This window comes from Halichoerus grypus, chromosome 14, assembly GCF_964656455.1.
Source record: "Halichoerus grypus chromosome 14, mHalGry1.hap1.1, whole genome shotgun sequence".
NCBI classification, from domain to species: Eukaryota; Metazoa; Chordata; class Mammalia; order Carnivora; family Phocidae; genus Halichoerus; species Halichoerus grypus.
The window spans coordinates 33,578,357-33,599,038 of record NC_135725.1 but is presented as its reverse complement, the minus strand read 5'-3'; the positions used below and the strand labels follow the sequence as shown (position 1 = coordinate 33,599,038).

Here is a 20,682-nt window from a genome sequence, read left to right as displayed (position 1 = left end):
ATTTTTCACACTGATCAGCACATCATGGATGGATGTACCATAAATTATTCAACCATCACTCAGTGTTGGACATTTACTTACTACCATTTTTTCAGTTTCATAATCAACACTATAAGGACTATCCAAATAAGTACATCCTGGTGCAACTTTCTCTTTTTCCACAGGACATATTCCCAGATGTGGAGTACAGGGTCACAGGACACACTTATTTCCAAGGCTGACGGCCTGGGCATCTTGTAAGTTGTATTAATTTGCATAGGCATTAACAACACTGGATGTTTTCATTTGTCTCCTTTGCCAGTGAGAGGTGAAAAACAACACTCACCTTTTTGCATTTCTAGGACTACTAATACAATTAGATTAAGGTTATGTGATTATTAGCTACTATATTTTTCTTTGATGAATTGCTTTTTACCCAGTTTTTTGTTTTCTTTTTGTTTCTCTTTTTGTTTTTTTTGAGAGATAGAGGGAGAGAGAACACGCACGCAGGTGTGCTAGGGCGCACAGGAGGGGCAGAGAGAGAATCCCAAGCAGGCTCCACCTCTCCCCCACCCTCCCCGCGGGGCCCCACATGGGGCGTGATCCCACAACCCCTGATCAAGACCCAAGTGGGAGCCCCAACTGACTGGGCCATGCTGGCACCCCCAATTTTTCTACTTTAAATGTGGACTGACCCTCAACTGCACCTCATACTTCTCCTCTATGAGATGGGGGTAGTAATACTACCTCTCTTACACAACAGTTGTAAAAATTGGATGAATATGTGTAAGTAAAGTTTTATACCTGACACAAAGTAAAGGCTTACTGAGTTTTAGCTATGATAATTATTAATAAATTAAGATTGAGAGGTTCTTGGGGGTGCCTCGGTGGCACAGTTGGTTGAGCATCTGACTTTTGGTTTGGCCCAGGTCCTGACCTCAGGGTCGTGGGATCAAGCCCCAGCCCCACCTCCAGCTCGTGCTAAGGGTGGAGTCAGCTTGGGTTCCTCTCTTCCTCTTCTTCTGCCCCTCCCCCTCGTGCTCTCTCTCTCTCACTCTCTCTAAAATAAATGAATCTTTTTTAAAAATTGAGCAGTTCTTATCAGGGAAATCCAAATCAAAACCTCAATGAGATACCACCTCACACCAGTCACAATGGCTAAAATTAACAAGTCAGGAAATGACAGATGTTGGCGGGGATGCGGAGAAAGGGGAACCCTCCTACACTCTTGGTGGGAATGCAAGCTGGTGCAGCCACTCTGGAAAACAGTATGGAGGTTCCTCAAAAAGTTGAAAATAGAGCTACCCTATGATCCAGCAATTGCACTACTGGGTATTTACCCCAAAGATACAAAAGTAGAGACCCGAAAGGCTACGTGCACCCCGATGTTTATAGCAGCAATGTCCACAATAGCCAAACTGTGGAAAGAGCCAAGATGTCCATCAACAGATGAATGGATAAAGAAGATGTGGTATATATATACAATGGAATATTATTGCAGCCATCAAAAGGAATGAGATCTTGCCATTTGCAACGACGTGGATGGAACTGGAGGGTATTATGCTGAGCGAAATAAGTCAAACAGAGAAAGACATGTATCATATGACCTCACTGATATGAGGAATTCTTAATCTCAGGAAACAAACTGAGGGTTGCTGGAGTGGGGGGTGGGGTGGGAGGGATGGGGTGACTGGGTGATGGACACTGGGGAGGGTATGTGCTCTGGTAAGCGCTGTGAATTGTGCAAGACTGTTGAATCTCAGATCTGTACCTCTGAAACAAATAATGCAATATATGTTAAGAAAGAAAAAAAGAAGAAGAAGAATGTAGCAGGAGGGGAAGAATGAAGGGGGGGAAATCGGAGGGGGAGAAGAACCATGAGAGACGATGGACTCTGAAAAACAAACTGAGGGTTCTAGAGGGGAGGGAGGTGGGAGGATGGGTTAGCCTGGTGATGGGTATTGAGGAGGGCACGTTCTGCATGGAGCACTGGGTGTTATGCACAAACAATGAATCATGGAACACTATATCTAAAACTAATGATGTAATGTATGGGGATTAACATAACAATAAAAAAATTAAAAAAAAAATTGAGCAGTTCTTTTCTTTTTTAAAGATTTTGTTTGTTTATTTATTTATTTATTTATTTATTTATTTTAGAGAGAGAGCACGTGACACGTTGGGGGAGCAGTGAGGAGCAGAGGGGAAGGCAGACAGATACGAAAGGGGAGGGAAAGTCTCAAAATAGACTCCGTGCTCAGCGCAGAGCCCCATGAGGGGCCGATCCCACCGCCCTGAGATCAGGACCTGAGCCAAACCAAGAGTCTAATAACACTTAACTGACTGAGCCACCCAGGCACCCACAGAGGTTCTTTTATATATTCGAGTGGCATTGCTTCTCAAACCTAACCACTAAAGTATACACCTAATGGCAAAGAAACACTGATAGCCCCATAGCATCTAAAAGTAACCACCAACCAGCATCTCAGACGTGACAAATTTCCTTAAAATATCCAGTTTTATTTTAAATATCCTTTAAATTTTACATTCTGCCCCCAAATTATATCAATATTTGACTAAATATGTTTTCAATTAATTTGCTATTAAGTAACATTTAGGAATTAATTACAACTACAGCTTAAGTAGTTTAAGTAGTACAACTACAGCTTAATATTAACCCCATCTCTCACGTAATGCAAGTGGTATATATACAGTAGTTGTTTATTTAGTTTGCAATTTTTCAAAATGCCATTCAAATCTGTCTTTTCCTTCATGGTATCCACCAATGGATCCCGCTTGGAAAGTCCTCCTCAAGCCAAGGATCAAATAAATATTCTCCTACATTTTCTTTCAATATGTTTAACATGAAATATTTCAGCCATATAAAATTTTGTTTTGACATGACAGAAATCTCAATTTATTTCCTCCTACCTGCCATCCATCTTCACCCTCTTTTGCTCTGTCAAACACACCCTAAAACAATGAAGCTTTTAAAATGTAAGCACATATTTAGCTACTTGCTTCATTAAATGATTTACTGCTATATTAAAAATACAAATGAAAGCATACTTTTGAGTTTTAATTCTTTTAAGATTTTATTTTTAAGTAATCTCTACATCTGACATGGAGCTCAAACTTAAAACCCCAAGAGCAAGAGTAGCATGCTTTACCGACTGAGCCAGCCAGGCACCCCTGAGTTTTAATTTTTTTATTTTTTTCTGAAATGATTTTTATTTTATTTCAAAGGCTTTCTTTTCTATTCCAATTTACATTGCTATTTCATCTTATATAATTTTCCAAGTTCTTTTACCTCATTTTATTTACATGTTTATATTTTTTAATTAAAATTGTATATATTTAAGGTATTTTATTTTTTATATAAAAATTGAAGAGCACTCTATAATTTGGGGTACAGCATTTAATAGAAGAAATCTTTGAAACAGCTGACAGTGGCAAAGATCCATTTCCATCTTTGGTGATTTTTCACAGCCATTACTGAATAACTTGAGTTTGTAAAATAAAATTTCTATCCCCGATACACATCAGTGCCAGTGCATGTGCTAGATCAGAGAGTTACCACATGGCCAGATTAAGGAGCTGCAGGAGTAAAGAACTTGCTGGAACTCTCAAGGCTTTCTGGGCTACAGTAGAGAGAGCAAGTGCTGATCTTCGCAGCGCTCGGTCCCCTCTTCCTGCATCTGCATATGTATATCTGCTCTCTTAGCCACAGCCACAGAATTAAGGACAGCCCCTTCCACAAATGCAAAGCTCGGGTCAGTGAAAGAGCAAACTCTTTTCCTTTGCATGTACATACCCAGCAAATTAAAGAATTATATTTTTTACTTTCAAGTATGTTCAAGTAGCTTTTTGCGTTTTCGAAATGTTTCATATTCTTGCTTTATTTTACAAAGGAGGTCAATTTAAAAAAACAAAAAGAACAAAACAAGGGATATTTTAGAACAGTTGTCTCAGCATTTGAACTTTTCTCCCAGTAGTACAGTTTCTGTGTCTCTTGTATGACTGACTCAATAAAAATTTATTCCAGAACTACAGTCCTTTAGTATGCTCTGGACACAGCCCAAATGAAAACCAAAGAATAAATATCTTGACCTATTTAAAGTCCCTCTGAACCAAGATGCTAAGAATGCATTCCCCCACTGGGTACCCCCACAGTTCTATTCTGAAGGACAGTTAGTACCATGGCTGGCATGTACGTCAGTGGTAGCTGCCCAATAATGATAGGCTATCAGATCTGCCCCAGAAGTGTCATCATGAAACAAAGAGTCTTGGCTTACAACTAGTACCTGGGGCACACCAGGGAAGCCAAATGCAGGAATGCACTGACGTACTGCCGCAGCACAATTTCACATGATGGGGACCTCAAATTGATTTTAAAAGTTTAATAAATGTCAACACTTCTTGAGAGAGAGAAGAAACATTTATTACATGACATGTAGGAGTCACTATTTCAGTAACTTACCATAATTACCTCATTTAGTCCTTACAACTAACCTATAATGTAGTATTATTATACCAACTTAAAGAAATCTTGCCTAAAAGGATACCACCTATAAATGACCAACCCAACTCAAGCTCAAGCAGTCTAAATTAAATGTCTTCTCTTCACAAGTTAATGCCACTTAATGTCCCCAACTAAGCTCTTTACTGTCACCTTCCAAAAGCTTAGCAAAGAGCAAGCTCAGCAGGTCTGAGTTGTCTCAAGAGAATATCTGTCCCTAAATGTTTGGTAGAAGCTCCCATTTCTAAAAAGACTACTTCCTCACCCAGGAGGCTCATGGATGTGTTCTGCCCCCTTTTCCTTGTAAATAAGAGGAGCATGACGTGACGGGGTCTAGGTTGGGTCCTTCCACTGAAGCCCTTTCCCAGCTACGCCCCATTCAAGTCCACCTCACTGTGGAAGACGTGAGACTTGGAGGGTCTTGCACACACTGCTACTTGTCAGCTTGTAAGTTTCCCCCAGTGAATTTTATTTCATTTTTGTGCTGTGTGAGTGAACACACACTGCTCCTCTGCACAGCAGCTGCACTATACAACATGCAGGGGCCAAATCCACGAACATCTTGCAACCGACGTGGGCGCATTATAAATTCATTTCACAAAGAAAAGCACTTCGATTTGATGATATTTTAGGCTAAATGCACATACTTCCTACACATAAAATGAACATTTCTTTTAAGAAACAACTAATCTAGAAGAATTATAAATAATAGCACAAATATCCCTTACTACACTAAGTTACATTCATTTTTATCACCTTCTATTCCACATGAAACATATCAATTACAAATTTATAACAATGAATATCTCTAGCATCTCCATATGTCAAATTAGGTCAAATGCTATTAGGGAAACCCACTCTTGTCAAGACTTTGCAGGAAAAAAATTTGTGAAGAGACACTGCCCTCTGCTGGTTAATGATACACACTGTCCATGAATCTTTGAGAACAAAAGTAATGAAATACATTAATATTTAAGCACCACGGCCCATGATACAATTTACAGAGTCTAATAGTGAGTTTTGATTATATGGGAATGATAAACACACACATTGTACATGTCTTAGCAAGAGCCAATATACAATTTCAGGCTCTTTTACTACAACAAATACAGAACATTACATTCAATCTGCAAATAGTTTCAAAGCAAATTTCCATTTTCATTCTTTCAGCAATTTTTTAAATAATTTATATCAATGCTGTTGATTTAGAATCAATGATTAATATTACCTTAGAGATCAATTAGTAACTGCAGGATAAAGTTTTAAAGGCCTTAAAAGTACTATGAGCATGTACAGACACGTATTTATCACCCTCCCCTACAGTGAAATTTTAGTTACAAACTAAATATCCTGAAGTAGATAAATTTCAGAACATCTCTACCATGTGCCTATAAGACACATCTAGACATTAGTTTAGACCTCTCTACATAAACACTATTGAAAACAATAAAGATAATTTTATTAGATTTTAGAAATAGCACAGAACAGGGGCGCCTGGGTGGCTCAGTCATTAAGCGTCTGCCTTCGGCTCAGGTCATGATCCCAGGGTCCTGGGATCGAGCCCCACATCGGGCTCTCTGCTCAGCGGGGAGCCTGCTTCTCCCTCTCCCACTCCCCCTGCTTGTGTTCCCTCTCTTGCTGTGTTTCTCTCTGTCAAATAAATAAATAAAATCTTAAAAAAAAAAAAAAAAGAAATAGCACAGAACAATACATAAAAACAGCCTTATAAAAAAAGAATTCCAACAATAGAAGTGCATAAAAGGTGAGCGTCCCTGCATTATACACCTCAAATTCATTCCAGTGGCTATAGGCCATCATAATTAACCATTTGTATCCTTCCATTTGTTTTTCTATTTACATCTTTTTAAGATAGTTTTTTAAAAAAGATTGCATCACACTATACAAGATACTTACCACCTTGATTTTTACTTTACAATATATTTTGAAGATCTTTGTCACATCAGTACATATAATTTAACCCACTATTTTTAACAGCTATACAACAGAGATGTTCTAAAAATCTAGTCCATCCTCTACTGTAGTAACAATATTTTCACACTAGTGAAATAAGGGGAGTGCTATAAGTATCCTTGTTTAACCGGCTGCAAGAATGGTTTCTAGGATTCCTGACCTTTATCATAAATCTCATACTGTCTCCATGAAATAAAATACACATATCATATAAACAAATACTATGCAGTGTAGTTTTTATGTTTGCCAAACTAACATTTAGAAGCAACTTGATATTGGGGCGCCTGGGTGGCTCAGTCATTAAGCGTCTGCCTTCGGCTCAGGTCATGATCCCAGGGTCCTGGGATCAAGCCCCGCATCGGGCTCCCTGCTCAGCGGGAAGCCTGCTTCTCCCTCTCCCGCTCCCCCTGCTTGTGTTCCCTCTCTCGCTGTGTCTCTCTCTGTCAAATAAATAAATAAAATCTTTAAAAAAAAAAAAAAAAAGAAGCAACCTGATATTAAAACTCACGTGAGTCTACAACTCTACACAATAACTATATAAAAATAGGTAATTTTTCAGTGACTCAAAGAGAAATCATTAAAAACCAAAAGCTAAACCTATACAGAGGGGAAAATGCACACCATATATTTGTGGAAAATATTATGTATTCATATGCTTTTGACTATTTAAAAATATTCACCCTCCGTTAAAGAACCATCAAAAGCTCACAAAAATAGTGAGCATGTAGCCACTTACAACCATACAGTACTCCATTGATCTTTCCTCTTTATATGACTCTTACTTTATACCACAGTTAAAATCCCCAACTCAAAATACAAATAACTATAAATAGCACATTTCCTTGAAGTTCAACCTTCCTCATTTGTGTTCAGTAATCCATACAACTCTATGATTAGTTCTGCTGTGGGCTTAAACCATAAGTACACATGGCATAAAATAGGCTAGCTTTTTCCTCCCTTCACTTAGCTATAAATTTACTCTGAAGGTTTATTAATGAACAGCACAATCACAAACACCGTAGCTGTCATCAGGTTCCTTCCTGTTAAATTTACTGAAGCACATATTCTACTGTCTGCACCTCTCCACACACATGCTTTGTAAAACTACAGATCTGCAGACTGAAATGATTTTTAATAAGTTTTCCCCGCTTGCAAACTGCCAGTCCCAAAAGTCTATCATACTCTGTTAAATGCATAGCTCAGTGCATGAATGAATATTTAACCTATGGTTGTGCCTTGACTTTCTGTTGAATGCCCATTTCCCTCTGTGTCCTATTTCTATTTCCCCAAAACTGTAGTTTCCTCACCCTTTGGTTTCCCCGCTTTCTACTCAAGTCAAAACCATTGTGTTTGGCATGGGTTTGGTTTCACAGTTATTACATCTGGGAATAAATAGCAGGCAGAGAAACATTTTCTCTGTCTTTGCTTCAAAGACAAACCCACTGAAGCAGAAGGCTCAGAACTCCTAATTTACCCACTGAGGACCACTCTGTCCATAGACCCTACTGAGTAATTGAGACAACAGGCAGCTGGGAGCTGGACATATGATCTTCACTGAAAAAAATTCCTTCCATAGTATGCCTGTTTGGCTTTATCCTGTGGAGTTTCCATAAATAAGAAGGACCGTGTATTTATTTTGAAGCTGAATAATTATAAAGTCTCAGAAAATACATCTAATTCAATCTGCTATAGTGTCAATCAGTTCCAGAAGGTAAATGGATAAAATAAAGGGAGCCATAGTGGAGGGAGAGGCTCTCTTAAAATGAAATAAACACAAACAATATTATATAAGTTTAATAAAATTAAACTCTTCATGTGTCTATTAAAAATCTAGGTTTATAAACTTCCCAATCTCAGAATGTTTCTTTGAAACACAGTGAATTGCACAGTCCAAATTTTCTTTATAAGTAACCACATCAGTTACTCAGTAGAGAACAGACTTCAGATTCTCCACTGCACAATTCAGATTGGATACTTTTAGTAATATGGATCTGCACTTCCAGTTCCTTTTCTTCATTTTTGCATATGCTATCTGACTAGCAAGATCCCCAATATGAACAAAAAGTAAAGTATAACAGGAACTGAACAAGAATCTGTGCTCAGCACCAACGTTTTTCAGTCCCGCGCTGAGTGTCTGCATAAATCAGAGACTGATTTAGCTTTTCCACAGATGCCATTCATCTCAACAGCACCAGCAAATACATCTGCACAGTAATTGGGCAAAAATGTACCATGAACTGATCATAAAGAATCTATACTACAGAAATGCCTTCTAAGATGCATTCCACTGACATTTACACTGTAATACAAACCTATGCACAAATCTAAGAAAAGCAGTTTATCTTGTAAGATATCTTGGTCATGCTTACTCAAACTAAACATTTTAGGGCTTAGGATTCAGCATTAATTATGAAGGTCATGGGTGTAAGCAGCACCAAAACTCAGGAAAACCTCTCCAACGTTCTTTCTAATCAAATGGGAAATACTAAAGCATGAAATACATTTTCTAAAACTTATGACCATATGTCTAAATGAATGTCATTTTAGAGACATAATCTAGACATTTCAGAACTTTCAACATTCAACATCAAGTAACTTACCAGAGACATTTAGGGGGAAAATATGTAACAGAGAAGAGTTTCACACAGGAGCTACGGGGGTTTGGAATACTGCTTTCTTAGAAATCTTTTCCCTCATCTATTCCTTCAATCCCCTGCCAAGACAGCCTCCAGTGTGTGTCCTCACTGGCAGATTAATGCTGCATTTGTTCTTCTTCAGCTCAACTCTAGCATACCCCAAAAATAGAAAAGTTTGTATTAGACGCTTTAAATATAGATGGTATATGCTCTTTGGTTGTTTGATTTTAAGAATGACATAAAATTAAGGGGTATTTTAAGCACCATCTGCTCTCTTGCAACAATGGGCAATAATTTCCTAATTGTCTTACTTCATGTGCATGTTTTAAATCTAGAGTATCCTTTATGATTATTGCAGTTGCTATTTTATTTTATGTAGCCCTTTAAAAAAAATTTTTTTAATTTATTTATGTGACAGAGAGAGAACACAAGCAGGGGGAGCAGCAGAGGGAGAAGGAGAAGCAGGCTCTCTGCTGAGCAGGGAGCCCGATGGGGGGCTCCATCCCAAGACCCTGGGATCACGACCTGAGCCGAAGATGCTTAATTGAATGAGCCACCCAGGCTCCCCATTATGTAGCCCTTCTTGCCTATGTGTGTATTTAGAAACCAGGCCAGGTTTTATCCCCACCCTGTGATTCCTATTTCAATTTCCCATTATCACAGAACTGTTGACAAAAGTCATTTAGTTACTTTTTCCTATCATGTATTCCAAATTCACTGGGATAATCCCTTATGAGGCCAAAGAAATGCAATTCTAAAGAAACTTATTAAAATTTACATGACCAATCCAATCCTTCAAATATGAGAACACAGTTAAAAATGCTGTTATTTGATAAAACAAAAACAATGATGGCATTAACTATCTTCCAGTGTGAACTGTGATGGAATAAACGGAGATGGCGGGTGCCAGCAGGTCCCATCAACAAAGACAGGACTGGAAACGTGCAAGTGTACCAGGTCCACCTAGCCATCTGCTCTGCATGGAGGGAATGAAATAGAGCAATGAACTAAGGCATTCATTTTCAAAGTCCTGATTTGTTAACAAGATCTGTGCAATGAACTCTCATGCACTACTGTAGTTCTATGATGCCCTTCAGGAAAAAAATCTACCACAAACCACCTGTCATACTCTATGGGGACAAGCTAGAAGATTTTCCTAATAAATGTCTATACTCTAAAAATGTTTTACTTGTATAATGAAAGACACATTAAAAGGAAAGACATTAGAAAACAATATTTACAATATTAATCAACTTTGTGTGGATTTTTAAGAAGATATAGAGTTATATTCTTGAAGGGATATGCAAGTTATTCACAGGCTTTACTTTAGAGAAGGGATTGGAAAGGGTGTTGTTAAATATTTTTCTGAACTCAATTGTTTTTTAATATATGGACATATATTAATTTTTTCTTTTATTTTTTTTTAAGATTTTATTTATATGACAGAGAGAGACACAGCGAGAGAGGGAACACAAGCAGGGGGTAGTGGGAGAGGGAGAAGCAGACTTCCCACTGAGCAGGGAGCCCGATGCGGGGCTCGATCCCAGGATCCTGGGATCATGACCTGAGCCGAAGGCAGATGCCCAACAACTGAGCCACCCAGGCACCCCAATTTTTTCTTTTATTTTTATACATTTTAACAATGAGTATTTGGGTAATAATATTAAGAGCTACAATGATTTCCTTTCAAATAATTTTCTGTAAAATTAAAAGGATTCTAGTACATGGACACACCATAATATACTCAATGATTCCCATTTATCACTGGACATTTTAGTTATAATTCAATTTTTGCTGTCAAAATTGTACTACAACACTTTCATCAATGAACTTTTGCCTGCATTTGTGATTATTTCCTAGAAGTGGAAGAATGGGTCAAGGGCATGGAGATGTCAAGGGCTATTGATACATACTACCTACCTGCTTTTTAGGATGCTTATACCAATTACACTGCCACCTAACAGAAATGCAGAGTGCCCACTCTAGCAACTACATTCTCATGAGCAATGGAAATTTTCATTTTATCTTTACTAATGAGAAAAAGAAATCCTTCACTATTACTTTGAATAATACTGAGGTTTGAACAATTTTTCACTTTATTTACCTGCAAAGTAACAGGTTTTCATGCTATTCTAATAATCATCAGAACAGTCCAATTTTAAAAAAATTAATACTTACAGGATGACCCAGAATATACATTCCCCAAAACTGGAAATACTCTACCAAGGATCACTGGAATTATTACTAGGCCTTCTAAAAATATCTGTTATGAAAATTTAGAAAGTTGCTGGAAACTACCTAACTTCTGAATCTTAACTCAAATAAAAACCTGGAGTATATGAAAGCCATGTGTGGGCGATGAGAGTCAAACTTAGCAGGAATCTCTAATATCCATGATGGTTTTCTTTCCAGGGATTTACAACACATGGTTTTTTCAGATTCAACACAGGGCCCAAGAGCTACAGTATGCTTTTGAAGACATAAGCAACAGCCCCTCCATATACCTCCCCTTAGCACTCTGGCCCACAGAACCCCAAGCACTGCTGGGTGATGTCACTTCTTTTCATACTGCCCTTGTGTTGGCAGAAAGTAAGAGTGAATGAATGTGAGGAATCAGTAGAAATATATAAAGCAATCCATCTGCTCATCCTGCTGTTAGCACTTATCCTGCAAATCCTATCCCAACAGCCACAGTTTCTCAGCGCCTCAGGCCTGAACTCTGCCAGCCTTCTCCAAATTAGTATCAGGGAGTTCCCTGACTTAGAAATGACCCATGATGGATCACTTTTTAAAGATGTTTTCAGTGAGACAGGCATGGTGCTAGATGACTGCACCAGCTACCCTGCAATCCTCACCACAGGCTGATAAGGGGAGGGTTAAAGCCCTCCTTACAAGTAGGAAAAATGCGGCTCACAGAGGCAGGTTACATAGTAGCCCAACACAGAACCAGAATTCTAACACAGGTCTGTGTGATTGGGTTGGTTTTGTTTACCTGCACTCAAATTTGCCATCAAAACTCCTTTTAAGGAAGGAAGTGCCACAGAGATGGAGCAATGAACACTTGTATCTCTGACAAAGTTATGAAAAATAAAACATTTGGCCTGCTTTCTCTAGACTTTGATTTTAAACAGAACCGTTTCAGCTCTCCAATCTGGCATCCAAAGCATGGACTTTAAGCTAGGCCCAGTCCCCTTATGATTGCAGGTTGCAGACTTCAGTGCTTCCTTGTGCCTGCCTAGAGAGATGAGCCTCCCAACACTCATGTAGGCGAGCTGGCATTTTCCTCCGTCTCCACCAACCCAACCCTCCTTTCTGTTGGGCCAGGAACTGGCCCACTGAACTGACCCATCATCACTGGAAAAGGAAACAGATTTCTCTTAGACCAGTCACACCCACCTCTGAGACAAGGTCAATTCCCCAAACTGGAATTCTGGAAGAAAGATGCACACATTATCTACCTAGTACTCGGCACAACTTTTCAAGGCTCCTTACATATTTAATTGTATTTACTTCTCATGACAACTATAAAGAGGCTGTAATCTCCATTTTACATATGAGAAAAGGGAGATTTGGACAGGTTAGTTAAGTACTCACTCCAATCACACAGCAAGTAAAAGGAAAAGTGTGAATTTCAATCAGTCCAACTAACCCTTGAACTTGTACCCCTTACCACTGCACAACAATGCTTCCCTTCTACATGAGGAAAAGGAAACTCTGCACAATTATATACAGAACCTGAGAGAGATTCAAGACAAAGTATATTACTCCCCAGAGGGTCTACCACATCCATACCCTGTGTCACTCCCTTGAGTGGGACTCAGCAATCCTATGTGAGCATAGAGCCTCAATAACTGCTTGAGCTTTATTTCTAATTAAGCGTATTGAAAGGAGATGCAAGTTACAATTAATTTTATAAAACTAACTTTGATGTTACACATGGTACTTAACACGTTAAATTTTTTTCCTTAAAACGTTTTTCTAGCCTTCTCCTAAAAGGTTACAAAATAATAGCAATAATAATGAAATATATGTACGTATGCAACCCTCATCCCCTGTCCCCCAAAATAGTGATATGTATGATTACACAATGGACAATTCCCCAATGTTAAGATTTCGTTTCTTCATTTTTTTTTTAATTCTTCGTATTCTTAAATGACATTATAACTCTAAGTTGAAATTTCCCTTACTTAACCATTTATCCATTGCTCACACTTTATCCATTGCTCACACTCAAATATAATAAAAATCGTAATATTAAACAATAATAAGAGATACATAAAACCATCATAAAAACTGTACTCAAGAAGCAACAAGGCATACAAGTATTGATACTGTCCTCACTTAAAGATAGCACATGGAAAAATGCAAACTGATCAATACAAATAAAAGACAAAAAATAATGCCTGAAAGAATTAGCTGTAAGCACTAAATTTTGTAGATAGTGCCACAAAGAATTAATTAGTGCTCCAAGCTATCATGTTGGAAATCATCCCTCCATACAATCCAGAATGTCCAGAAGACACTCTTGTTTTGCCTTCCTCGTTTTAGAAAGAGGCAAAAACTATTAGCGGCCATAGCCTGTAGGGGGTAAAATTATAGTAAATTAAAAATAACAGGCATGGCTAAAACGAGGGAGAGAACTAGGTACTAGGCTTCTGTATTATATGAGACTTTTTCAGGGTCTGCCTACCTGGGGACATCTTTCCTCTTTGAATTGGCTAACACTCTGATTCTTCTAATTACAAAGGTGTAGAACTATTAAAACAGTAATAGAGAGTAATCGTGGGTTTCATCACCCATTCTTTATTCCCTTTGATATTTAAATATCAAAACCTTGTTCAGCAACATACCTTCATTACTTTCAGCTTCCCACCTGAGTATGGTCCCTGGCGCTGGCAGTGAGTGCTCTCAGGGATACAGCCCTTGTGGGGAATTTCCAGGCTACAGTTATGACCAGCAGTTCTAAAAAGAGGCGTGTTCTATCACCTCGCTCAGAGCACAGGGAGGATAGATTATGGATCCACAAATTGAAGTTTAATTATAGCCACTGACCTCAGTGAAATCCCATTAAAACTTTCTTTTGATTCAAAAAGGTCCTATCAAATGATCAAGTAAGCAAGACTCCTATACCAAAGCTTCAAATCAGGCATCTGCACGTTACGCTTGTTGCATCAGCAGAGAAGGGTATCTCAAAGGAAAAGGAACAATGACTTTGGTTGGTATGCCTTATTTAAGAAGTCCTAATTCATGGGGACCCTGAGTGGCTCAGTTGGTTAAGTGTCCAACTTTGGCTCAGGTCATGATCTAAGGGTCCTGGGATTGAGTCATGTGTCCTTGCTCAGTGGGGAGTCTGCTTGTCTCTCTCCCTTTCCTTATGCCCCTCCCCCAACTTGTGCATGCACGCGTGCGCACGCACACACACACACTTTCTCTCTCTCTCAAATAAATAAAATCTAGAAGAAAGAAGAAAGAAGAAAGAAGGAAGAGGAGGAGGAGGAGGGGAAGAAGAGGGGAAGAGGAAGAGGAAGAGGAAGAAGAAGAAGAAGAAGAAGGAAGAAGAGGAGGAAGAAGAAGGAGGAGGAGGAGGAAGAGGAAGAAGAAGAAGAAGAGGAGGAGGAAGAGGAAGAGGAAGAAGAAGAGGAGGAGGAAGAAGAGGAAGAGGAAGAAAGAAGGAAGAAGGAAGAAAAGAAGAGGAAGAGAAGAAGAAGAAGAGGAAGAAGAAGAGGAGGAGGAGGAAGAGGAGGAGGAAGAAGAGGAGGAGGAAGGAAGAAGGAAGAAGAAGAAAAGAAGAAGAAAAGGAGGAGGGGGAGGAGGAGGAGGAGGAAGAAAGAAGGAAGAAGAAGGAAGGAAGAAGAAGGAAGAAGGAAGAAGGAAAAAGAAAGAAGAAAGAAGAAGAAGAAGAAGAAGAAGAAGAAGAAAGGGAGGAGGAGGAGGAGGAGGAGGAGGAGGAGGAGGAGGAGGAGGAGGAGGAGGAGGAGGAGGAGGAGGAGGAGGAGGAGGAGGAGGAGGAGGAGGAGGAGGAGGAGGAGGAGGAGGAGGAGGAGGAGGAGGAGGAGGAGGAGGAGGAGGAGGAGGAGGAGGAGGAGGAGGAGGAGGAGGAGGAGGAGGAGGAGGAGGAGGAGGAGGAGGAGGAGGAGGAGGAGGAGGAGGAGGAGGAGGAGGAGGAGGAGGAGGAGGAGGAGGAGGAGGAGGAGGAGGAGGAGGAGGAGGAGGAGGAGGAGGAGGAGGAGGAGGAGGAGGAGGAGGAGGAGGAGGAGGAGGAGGAGGAGGAGGAGGAGGAGGAGGAGGAGGAGGAGGAGGAGGAGGAGGAGGAGGAGGAGGAGGAGGAGGAGAAGAAGAAGAAGAAGAAGAAGAAGAAGAAGGTCGCCCTAATTCACACTTAGCTCATCCACCAGGAAAGAAAAATCAGTATGTAGCTGAGCCAAGGGTTCAGACCTCACTTGGAAGAATTTTTCCCAAGTACTCCTCTAACTAACTTTTTCTTTAAGTTACCACATTTTATCAAAAGACTACACAGATCCTTTGAGAAAGCCGCTATGTAAGAGAAAACAATCAGCAACAAATCATAAAGTTATCAAGTAAATTAAACCACCAGCAAGAGGATCAATCACTTGCAAGCAGCAGTGCCTATATTCAAATCCATCCCCACAGCCACAAATAGTGTTCCTTTCACCCCTCATCATTTATTCCTTGGTCATACTGAAGTATTGACACTGGCTGCCTCCTAGCTCATGTGTGATCATATGTCTAACCACAGCTTTTGAACCAAGTTAGGAACAGAACCACTATTTATTTTAACACGATAGTCTCAGCAAGGCAGAGTGATACTCCCAAAGAAAATCAGCCTATCAGTGGTAGAGGGAGAACTGACTGTACTCAAATGGTCCATGTTTTTGTTTTCTTGCATTGTCCCCAAACTTCGCAAACCATTTCCTTTTCTGCCATGACATCTTAGGCTTTACTATCTGAGTTGATATGATGAGTTAAGTAGTGAAAATAGGTTTCAGATACAGACTGGAAAGCTACAAGTTCTCAAGAGGAAAATTTTTAAATGTGATAAATTTATACATGAAATTTGTAATTATTTTGTTCTGTGTAACAGAGCAGTCAGTGAATGTTAGCTGAAATGTAAAAAAGAGAACACTGTTTACATAAGAAGAAAACAATAAAATATAGGCAAGATTCCTATGTTTGAATCCTGGTTCTGATGTTTTTAACTAGATGGCCTTTGGCAAGAAGTTATTTAATCATTCAACAAACTATTTCTTGTGCATCTATTATTTGCTGGGTAGAAAACACAAAATGATACTAATATTTTTGATACTAATGATTTTTTAAATCCCTACTCTTACAGATCTCTCATTCTACTGCAAGGGAGACAAACAAATTAGGGTATTATCCACAGTGTGCCAGACAGTAGTAAGAATAAAAATAAGCTTAAAGGAGATACAGGATTATGGGAGGAGGGAGTAGGATAAAGTTGTTTCCATATTTTTTTTTTAAATTTTGTTATTGTTATGTTAATCCCCATACATTACATCATTAGTTTTAGATATAGTGTTCCATGATTCATTGTTTGTGCATAACACCCAGTGCTCCATGCAGAACGTGCCCTCCTCAATACCCATCACCAGGCTAACCCATCCTCCCAACCCCCTCCCCTCTAGAACCCTCAGTTTGTTTTTCAGAGTCCATTGTCTCTCATAGTTCTTCTCCCCCTCCGATTTCCCCCCCTTCATTCTTCCCCTCCTGCTACATTCTTCTTCTTCTTTTTTTCTTTCTTAACATATATTGCATTATTTGTTTCAGAGGTACAGATCTGAGATTCAACAGTCTTGCACAATTCACAGCGCTTACCAGAGCACATACCCTCCCCAGTGTCCATCACCCAGTCACCCCATCCCTCCCACCCCACCCCCCACTCCAGCAACCCTCAGTTTGTTTCCTGAGATTAAGAATTCCTCATATCAGTGAGGTCATATGATACATGTCTTTCTCTGTTTGACTTATTTCGCTCAGCATAATACCCTCCAGTTCCATCCACGTCGTTGCAAATGGCAAGATCTGATTCCTTTTGATGGCTGCATAATATTCCATTGTATATATATACCACATCTTCTTTATCCATTCATCTGTTGATGGACATCTTGGCTCTTTCCACAGTTTGGCTATTGTGGACACTGCTGCTATAAACATCGGGGTGCACGTAGCCTTTCGGGTCCCTACTTTTGTATCTTTGGGGTAAATACCCAGTAGTGCAATTGCTGGATCATAGGGTAGCTCTATTTTCAACTTTTTGAGGAACCTCCATACTGTTTTCCAGAGTGGCTGCACCAGCTTGCATTCCCACCAACAGTGTAGGAGGGTTCCCCTTTCTCCGCATCCCCGCCAACATCTGTCATTTCCTGACTTGTTAATTTTAGCCATTCTGACTGGTGTGAGGTGGTATCTCATTGAGGTTTTGATTTGGATTTCCCTGATGCCGAGCGATATTGAACACTTTTTCATGTGTCTGTTGGCCATTTGGATGTCTTCTTTGGAAAAATGTCTGGTCATGTCTTCTGCCCATTTCTTGATTGGATTCTTTGTTCTTTGGGTGTTGAGTTTGATGAGTTCTTTATAGATTTTGGATACTAGCCCTTTATCTGATATGTCATTTGCAAATATCTTCTCCCATTCTGTCAGTTGTCTTTTGGTTTTGTTGACTGTTTCCTTTGCTTTGCAAAAGCTTTTTATCTTGATGAAGTCCCAATAGTTCATTTTTGCCCTTGCTTCCCTTGCCTTTGGCGATGTTTCTAGGAAGAAGTTGCTGCGGCTGAGGTCGAAGAGGTTGCTGCCTGTGTTCTCCTTTAGGATTTTGATGGACTCCTGTCTCACATTGAGGTCTTTCAACCGTTTGGAGTCTATTTTTGTGTGTGGTGTAAGGAAATGGTCCAGTTTCATTCTTCTGCATGTGGCTGTCCAATTTTCCCAACACCATTTGTTGAAGAGACTGTCTTTTTTCCATTGGACATTCTTTCCTGCTTTGTCAAAGATTAGTTGACCATACAGTTGAGGGTCCATTTCTGGGCTCTCTATTCTGTTCCATTGATCTATGTGTCTGTTTTTGTGCCAGTACCATACTGTCTTGATGATGACAGCTTTGTAGTAGAGCTGGAAGTCTGGAATTGTGATGCCGCCAGCTTTGCTTTTCTTTTTCAACATTCCTCTGGCTATGCGGGGTCTTTTCTGGTTCCATACAAATTTTAGGATTATTTGTTCCATTTCTTTGAAGTAAGTGGATGGTATTTTGATGGGGATTGCATTGAATGTGTAGATTGCTCTAGGTAGGATTGACATCTTCACAATATTTGTTCTTCCAATCCATGAGCATGGAACGTTTTTCCATTTCTTTGTGTCTTCCTCAATTTCTTTCATGAGTATTTTATAGTTTTCTGAGTACAGATCCTTTGCCTCTTTAGTTAGATTTATTCCTAGGTATCTTATGGTTTTGGGTGCAATTGTAAATGGGATCGACTCCTTAATTTCTCTTTCTTCTGACTTGTTGTTGGTGTATAGGAATGCCACTGACTTCTGTGCATTGATTTTATATCCTGCCACTTGACTGAATTCCTGTATGAGTTCTAGCAGTTTTGGGGTGGAGTCTTTGGGTTTTCCACATAAAGTATCATATCATCTGCAAAGAGTGAGAGTTTGACTTCTTCTTTGCTGATTTGGATGCCTTTGATTTCTTTTTGTTGTCTGATTGCTGTGGCTAGGACTTCCAATACTATGTTGAATAGCAGTGGTGATAGTGGACATCCCTGCCGCGTTCCTGACCTTAGGGGGAAAGCTCTCAGTTTTTCCCCATTGAGAATGATATTCGCTGTAGGTTTTTCATAGATGGCTTTTATGATATTGAGGTATGTACCCTCTATCCCTATACTCTGAAGAGTTTTGATCAAGAAAGGATGCTGTACTTTGTCAAATGCTTTTTCTGCATCTATGGAGAGGATCATATGATTCTTGTTCTTTCTTTTGTTAATGTATTGTATCACGTTGATTGATTTGCGGATGTTGAACCAACCTTGCAGCCCAGGGATAAATCCGACTTGGTCGTGGTGAATAATCCTTTTAATGTACTGTTGGATCCTATTGGCTAGTATTTTGGTGAGAATTTTTGCATCCATGTTCATCAGGGATATTGGTCTGTAATTCTCCTTTTTGATGGGGTCTTTGTCTGGTTTTGGGATCAAGGTAATGCTGGCCTCATAAAATGAGTTTGGAAGTTTTCCTTCCATTTCTATTTTTTGGAACAGTTTCAGAAGGATAGGTATTAATTCTTCTTTAAATGTTTGGTAGAATTCCCCTGGGAAGCCATCTGGCCCTGGGCTTTTGTGTTTTGGGAGATTTTTGATGACTGCTTCTATTTCCTTAGTGGTTATAGGTCTGTTCAGGTTTTCTATTTCTTCCTGGTTCAGTTTTGGTAGTTGATACATCTCTACGAATGCATCCATTTCTTCCAGGTTATCTAATTTGCTGGCATAGAGTTGCTCATAATATGTTCTTATAATTGTTTGTATTTCTTTGGTGTTGGTTGTGATTTCTCCTCTTTCATTCATGATTTTGTTGATTTGGGTCATTTCTCTTTTCTTTTTGAGAAGTCTGGCCAGGGGCTTATCAATCTTGTTAATTCTTTCAAAGAACCAGCTCCTAGTTTCGTTGATCTGTTCTACTGTCCTTTTGGTTTCTATTTCATTGATTTCTGCTCTGATCTTTATTATTTCTCTTCTCCTGCTGGGTTTAGGCTTTATTTGCTGTTCTTTCTCCAGCTCCTTTAGGTGTAGGGTTAGGTTGTGTACTTGAGACCTTTCTTGTTTCTTGAAAAGGCTTGTATTGCTATATACTTTCCTCTTAGGACTGTCTTTGCTGTATCCCAAAGATTTTGAATAGTTGTGTTTTCATTTTCATTGCTTTCCATGAATTTTTTTAATTCTTCTTTAATTTCCTGGTTGACCCATTCATTCTTCAGTAGGATGCTCTTTAGCCTCCATGTATTTGAGTTCTTTCCAACTTTCCTCTTGTGATTGAGTTCTAGTTTCAAAGCATTGTGGTCTGAAAATAGGCAGGGGATGATCCCAATCTTCTGGTACCGGTTGAGACCTGATTTATGACCTAGGATGTGATCTATTCTGGAGAATGTTCCATGGGCACTAGAGAAGAATGTGTATTCCATTGCTTTGGGATGGAATGTTCTGAATATGTCTGTGAAGTCCATTTGGTCCAGTGTGTCATTTAAAGTCTTTATTTCCTTGTTGATCTTTTGCTTAGACGATCTGTCCATTTCAGTGAGGGGGGTGTTAAAGTCCCCCACTATTATTGTATTGTTGTTGATCTGTTTCTTTGCTTTTGTTATTAATTGCCTTATATAATTGGCTGCTCCCATGTTAGGGACATAGATATTTACAATTGTTAGATCTTCTTGTTGGATAGACCCTTTAAGTATGATATAGTGTCCTTCCTCATCTCTTATTACAGTCTTTGGTTTAAAATCTAATTTGTCTGATATAAGGATTGCCACCCCAGCTTTCTTTTGGT

At 39.4% G+C, this 20,682-nt stretch overlaps 1 protein-coding gene across 13 annotated transcripts in view; it reads right to left on the bottom strand.

Moving 5' to 3' along the window:
• KDM4C (lysine demethylase 4C) overlaps nt 1-20,682 on the bottom strand; it is a 459,189-nt gene that overhangs the window by 302,413 nt on the left and 136,094 nt on the right. Inside the window, exon 10 of one of the 13 annotated variants that reach the window (XM_078062216.1) lies at nt 3,380-6,148. The exons of the other annotated variants lie outside the window; for them this stretch is intronic. Within the exon in view, the coding sequence (XP_077918342.1) occupies nt 6,080-6,148 (69 nt within the window). The 3' untranslated portion in view covers nt 3,380-6,079. Of the gene's footprint in view, nt 1-3,379; nt 6,149-20,682 lie in introns of those variants that run through there. 13 annotated transcript variants of the gene reach the window in all.